The sequence below is a fragment of the Vanacampus margaritifer genome, chromosome 13 (genome assembly GCF_051991255.1).
Source record: "Vanacampus margaritifer isolate UIUO_Vmar chromosome 13, RoL_Vmar_1.0, whole genome shotgun sequence".
Lineage (NCBI taxonomy): Eukaryota > Metazoa > Chordata > Actinopteri > Syngnathiformes > Syngnathidae > Vanacampus > Vanacampus margaritifer.
The window spans coordinates 6,843,739-6,849,738 of record NC_135444.1 but is presented as its reverse complement, the minus strand read 5'-3'; the positions used below and the strand labels follow the sequence as shown (position 1 = coordinate 6,849,738).

General features: G+C 59.5%; 1 protein-coding gene across 3 annotated transcripts in view; it reads left to right on the top strand.

The window, feature by feature from the left end:
• The window catches only part of crb1 (crumbs cell polarity complex component 1), a 39,509-nt gene continuing 33,509 nt past the window's right edge, over positions 1 to 6,000 (top strand). For all 3 annotated transcript variants that reach the window (XM_077583929.1, XM_077583930.1, XM_077583928.1), the window contains exon 1: positions 1 to 130. In XM_077583929.1, the coding sequence (XP_077440055.1) occupies positions 58 to 130 (73 nt within the window). In that variant the 5' untranslated portion in view covers positions 1 to 57. The remainder of the gene's footprint in view (positions 131 to 6,000) is intronic.

Sequence of the window (6,000 nt, the reverse complement as noted above, 5' to 3'; positions counted from 1 at the left end):
TCTCGCGTGACAACGCTTTGAGCCTTCAGACAAGCAGGATGGTTCCCTGTCACGATTATGGATGTAATTCGTTATTCCATATTTAAATCACTTGCGTGGATAGTTATCTCCTCACTTATTGTGATTCATGGTAAGTGACTTCTCCATCATCTAACTGCATACTGTTTCTTGTCCACATGCGGATCAGTGTTAACAAATGCTCTATATCAACATAAATGTATCTAATGAAATTGAGGTAAAGCTTCAATGGGATAGGCCTACTGTAGTTTGCGTTATTTTCCCAGAAAAACTGGACTCTCACACTCAATATGTACAACACTACTAACTCCAAATGTCTAAGTTTGTTCTTTTTTCAAGATATGTATTTTCTGCATGCTTCTGTCCAGCAAGTGCATGATTAGAATTTCAATTGTGAAGTGGCATCATTGCCAACATCTGATGTCTCTAAGAACAGTAAGGCTTATGTTATGACTAAAAAACGACTCTGACAGTGGGGGACCAGCACATTGACGTGCATGGACAACATGATGCAGTGACAGAAGGCAGACACTATACATCTTCGAGACACAACAATCCCCCCAAGTTGTTATCACCTCTGAAACACACAGTCGAGACAGACAAGCTAATACGTCAGTGTACACGCAACAGGCTGAAAGAGATGTCAGGTGTCCCACATGTGCCATTTCAGGCTCTCCAGATAGGTCGAAACAAAGACCCTTAGAGATAATTTGCATGTGAAAAGACTACATGCTGTGGGAGGGAATGGGATGTATAGTTGGTTGCATCTGTCTCTTGAATCTCTGAATCCACTGAACTCAGCTACAGGGGAATAGTGGAAGATCAGCAGCACCACTGCGCCCATTACAGTGCCACCTGTCATGATTTCCTCTGAAATAAATTACTGAATGTTTTCATGTTCGCTTTTTGGGTTACAGTGACTCATTAACACTATCCAGAGATACCTTAAATGATAATTCCAAAGAAACTAGAAAATATTTAATGAGGATAAGGACAGGGATAATAACTAATTGGTTGATGGACTGACTGTTCTGTGTTAACTAATTTGCTGGCCAAAGAATGTCATGTTAGGTTTTCTTTTATTTATTTATTAATGATTATTTTACATTGCACAATACTGGATTTTTACAAAAGTAATGGAGAAAAAAAATGTTCAATGTCCATTTTACGCCACATGAAAAGGTCATCTAAATACCCCAAAATACATTTGTTCCATAATTGATTTTTTTTTGTCAACTACCCATCTCTTATAAGGATATATACATTTGTTGTGAAATACTAATATAGTAATATAGCCTAACACTAATATTCCTCATGCTCTACAACATATACACAATATAGACATATGGTACAAGTAGCATATCACAAAGTCATGCTGAGTCTGGTCTCAACGTGGCTGCTTTTAGAGATGATTGCAAGTTGCCTGTGAGTCAGACTGTCCTTCGCCAATCATGGAGCACAAGAGCCCGTAGGATTTGCACTCAACCTGATTAGGCACTTGAAGGAGGATTATTGCGGCTGTGTGCATACATTTGTGCACTGGAGCTTCATTTTAAAGTTGCAATTTTACCGTCATTGTCATGCAAGACCCACTTCATATCCGTGCAATAACCACTTTGTTGGGCTCAAGATTTTAGTGAAGTGGTCAGGAGTGTTTATCATCTACGCATGCTCATCTGATTGTGGTCCCTCTTCTGTCACTGGATGTCTTAAAGAGCACTGTGTCATGTTTTGGTTTTGGTTCTGTCATGTTCAGTTTCTGCTTTCCTTGTGTGTTTTCCTTGTCTTGTTGATTGTGACCCTGCCCTTCCTTGTGTTGTCCAATCAGTGCCCTCAGCCACTTGTGTCTGGTCCAGGTGTGTCTTGTTGCGTCATTAGTGTTGGTGTATTTAGTCTGCTGTCTCTCCTCTGTCTGTGTTGGTGCATTGTGGTATGTATGTTTGTCCTCATGTCATGCTGCCCTGTTTTCTGTTCCCTCCCAAGTTCTAGTTCAAGTTCAAGTTCATGTTTTGTTGCTGTCTGTTTTTTTTTTGTTCCCTCTTTTGTTCAAGTTCAAGTTCATGCTTTGTTTTATGTTTTTGAACTTTGGAAACCTTTTTGTTAATAGAAATTAAATCCCTTCTTTTTGAACTACACCCCTGCCTCCTTGCTCTGCCTTCCCGCATCTGGGTCCTAAAGCCCCCCGATTTGACAGAATGCACCAACCAGAGAAGGACCCAGCGGGAGTGCTGAAAACCATGATGGTGAATCAGCAGGCGCGCCTGTCGCGCCAGGAGGAGCTCCAGCACGTCATGGCCGCCCAAATGGACCTGCTGTCCTCTTTGGTTAAGGAAGTTGGGCGTCCTTGGGCTTCAGATGCTGGAGCTCGGAGTCGCCAGCCGCAACTCCCCGAGCCACGTCTGCCGCCGCAGCCCCAGGTCCCCGTGTCGGCTCCGCCGCAGCCCCAGGTCCCCGTATCGGCTCAGCCGCAGCCTCAAGTACCTGTCCTACCACGCCTGCCGCCGCTGCCTCAAGTCCTCTGCCAGGTCTGCCGCCACAGCCTCAAGCCTCTCTGCCAGGACTGCCGCCGCATCCTCATGTCCCTTTCCCTGCCAGGACTGCCGCCGCAGCCTCAAGTCCCTATCCTGCCAGGTCTGCCGCCACAGCCTCAAGTCCTCTGCCAGGTCTGCCGCCACAGCTTCAAGCCTCTCTGCCAGGACTGCCGCCGCATCCTCATGTCCCTTTCCCTGCCAGGACTGCCGCCACAGCCTCAAGTCCCTATCCTGCCAGGTCTACCGTCGCACCCTCAAGTCCCTATCGTGCCTCGTCTGCCACCGCTGTTCCCAGTTCCCGAACCACGTCTGCCACCGCTGTTCCCAGTTCCCGAACCACGTCTGCCACCGCTGTTCTCAGTCCCCGAGCCACGTCTGCCTCCGCAGCCCCAGGTCCCCGTGTCGGCTCCGCCGCAGCCCCAGGTCCCCGTGTCGGCTCCGCCGCAGCCCCAGGTCCCCGTGTCGGCTCCGCCGCAGCCCCAGGTCCCCGTGTCGGCTCCGCCGCAGCCCCAGGTCCCCGTATCGACTCAGCCGCAGCCTCGAGTCCCTGTCCTACCACGCCTGCCGCCGCTGCCTCAAGTTCTCTGCCACGCCTGCCGCCACAGCTTCAAGCCTCTCTGCCAGGACTGCCGCCGCAGCCTCATGTCCCTTTCCCTGCCAGGACTGCCGCCGCAGCCTCAAGTCCCTATCCTGCTAGGTCTGCCGCCACAGCCTCAAGTCCTCTGCCAGGTCTGCCGCCACAGCTTCAAGCCTCTCTGCCAGGACTGCCGCCGCATCCTCATGTCCCTTTCCCTGCCAGGACTGCCGCCGCAGCCTCAAGTCCCTATCCTGCCAGTCCCAGAACCACGTCTGCCGCCACAGCCTCAGATCCCTGAGCCACGTCTGCCGCCGCAGTCCCAGGTTCCCGTGCCGGCTCCGCGGCAGCTCCCAGGTTCCCGTGCCGGCTCCGCGGCAGCTCCCGGACTCCGTGCCGGCTCCGCGGCAGCTCCCGGACTCCGTGCCGGCTCCGCGGCAGCTCCCGGACTCCGTGCCGGCTCCGCGGCAGCTCCCGGACTCCGTGCCGGCTCCGCGGCAGCTCCCGGACTCCGTGCCGGCTCCGCGGCAGCTCCCGGACTCCGTGCCGGCTCCGCGGCAGCTCCCGGACTCCGTGCCGGCTCCGCGGCAGCTCCCGGACTCCGTGCCGGCTCCGCGGCAGCTCCCGGACTCCGTGCCGGCTCCGCGGCAGCTCCCGGACTCCGTGCCGGCTCCGCGGCAGCTCCCGGACTCCGTGCCGGCTCCGCGGCAGCTCCCGGACTCCGTGCCGGCTCCGCGGCACCTCCCGGACTCCGTGCCGGCTCCGCGGCACCTCCAAGTCGCCGAACCACGTCAGCCGAAGTCCAAAGTCCCCGAACCACGTCGGCCGTCGGAGCCTCAGGTCTCCGAGCCACGTCGGCCGTCGGAGCCTCAGGTCTCCGAGCCACGTCGGCCGTCGGAGCCTCAGGTCTCCGAGCCACGTCGGCCGTCGGAGCCTCAGGTCTCCGAGCCACGTCGGCCGTCGGAGCCTCAGGTCTCCGAGCCACGTCGGCCGTCGGAGCCTCAGGTCTCCGAGCCACGTCGGCCGTCGGAGCCTCAGGTCTCCGAGCCACGTCGGCCGTCGGAGCCTCAGGTCTCCGAGCCACGTCGGCCGTCGGAGCCTCAGGTCTCCGAGCCACGTCGGCCGTCGGAGCCTCAGGTCTCCGAGCCACGTCGGCCGTCGGAGCCTCAGGTCTCCGAGCCACGTCGGCCGTCGGAGCCTCAGGTCTCCGAGCCACGTCGGCCGTCGGAGCCTCAGGTCTCCGAGCCACGTCGGCCGTCGGAGCCTCAGGTCTCCGAGCCACGTCGGCCGTCGGAGCCTCAGGTCTCCGAGCCACGTCGGCCGTCGGAGCCTCAGGTCTCCGAGCCACGTCGGCCGTCGGAGCCTCAGGTCTCCGAGCCACGTCGGCCGTCGGAGCCTCAGGTCTCCGTGCCGGCTCCGCGTCAGCCGTCGGAGCCTCAGGTCTCCGTGCCGGCTCCGCGTCAGCCCCCGGACTCCGTGCCGGCTCCGCGTCAGCCCCCGGACTCCGTGCCGGCTCCGCGTCAGCCCCCGGACTCCGTGCCGGCTCCGCGTCAGCCCCCGGACTCCGTGCCGGCTCCGCGTCAGCCCCCGGACTCCGTGCCGGCTCCGCGTCAGCCCCCGGACTCCGTGCCGGCTCCGCGTCAGCCCCCGGACTCCGTGCCGGCTCCGCGTCAGCCCTCGGACTCCGTGCCGGCTCCGCGTCAGCCCTCGGACTCCGTGCCGGCTCCGCGTCAGCCCCAAGATTCCGTCCCGTTTTCACGTCAGCCCCAAGATCCCATATCAGCTCCGCGTCGGGCCAGGTTTCCGTCCCGTTTTCACGTCAGCCCCAAGATCCCGTATCAGCTCCGCGTCAGGCCCAGGTTTCCGTCCCGTTTTCACATCAGCTCCAAGTTCCCATATCAGCTCCACAGCAGGCCCCGGACTCCGTGCCGGCTCCGCGACAGTCCTCGGACTCCGTGCCGCCTCCACGGCAGCCTCAAGTCATCGCGCCTCGTCGGCCGCCTCCACGGCAGCCTCAAGTCATCGCGCCTCGTCGGCCGCCTCCACGGCAGCCTCAAGTCATCGCGCCTCGTCGGCCGCCTCCACGGCAGCCTCAAGTCATCGCGCCTCGTCGGCCGCCTCCACGGCAGCCTCAAGTCATCGCGCCTCGTCGGCCGCCTCCACGGCAGCCTCAAGTCTTCGCGCCTCTACGGCAGCCTCAAGTCTTCGCGCTTCCAGTCTTCGCGCTTCCACGGCAGCCTCAAGTCTTCGCGCCTCGTCGGCCGCCTCCACGGCCGCCTCGTCGGCCGCCTCGTCGGCCGCCTCGTCGGCCGCCTCGTCGGCCGCCTCGTCGGCAGCCTCAAGTCTTCGCGCCTCCACGGCAGCCTCAAGTCTTCGCGCCTCCATGGCAGCCTCAAGTCTTCGCGCCTCCACGGCAGCCTCAAGTCTTCGCGCCTCCACGGCAGCCTCAAGTCTTCGCGCCTCCACGGCAGCCTCAAGTCTTCGCGCCTCCACGGCAGCCTCAAGTCTTCGCGCCTCGTCGGCCGCCTCCACGGCAGCCTCAAGTCATCGCGCCTCGTCGGCCGCCTCCACGGCAGCCTCAAGTCTTCGCGCCTCCACGGCAGCCTCAAGTCTTCGCGCCTCGTCGGCCGCCTCCACGGCAGCCTCAAGTCTTCGCGCCTCGTCGGCCGCCTCCACGGCAGCCTCAAGTCTTCGCGCCTCGTCGGCCGCCTCCACGGCAGCCTCAAGTCTTCGCGCCTCGTCGGCCGCCTCCACGGCAGCCTCAAGTCTTCGCGCCTCCACGGCCGCCTCAAGTCTTCGCGCCTCCACGGCCGCCTCAAGTCTTCGCGCCTCCACGGCCGCCTCAAGTCTTCGCGCCTCCACGGCCGCCTCAAGTCT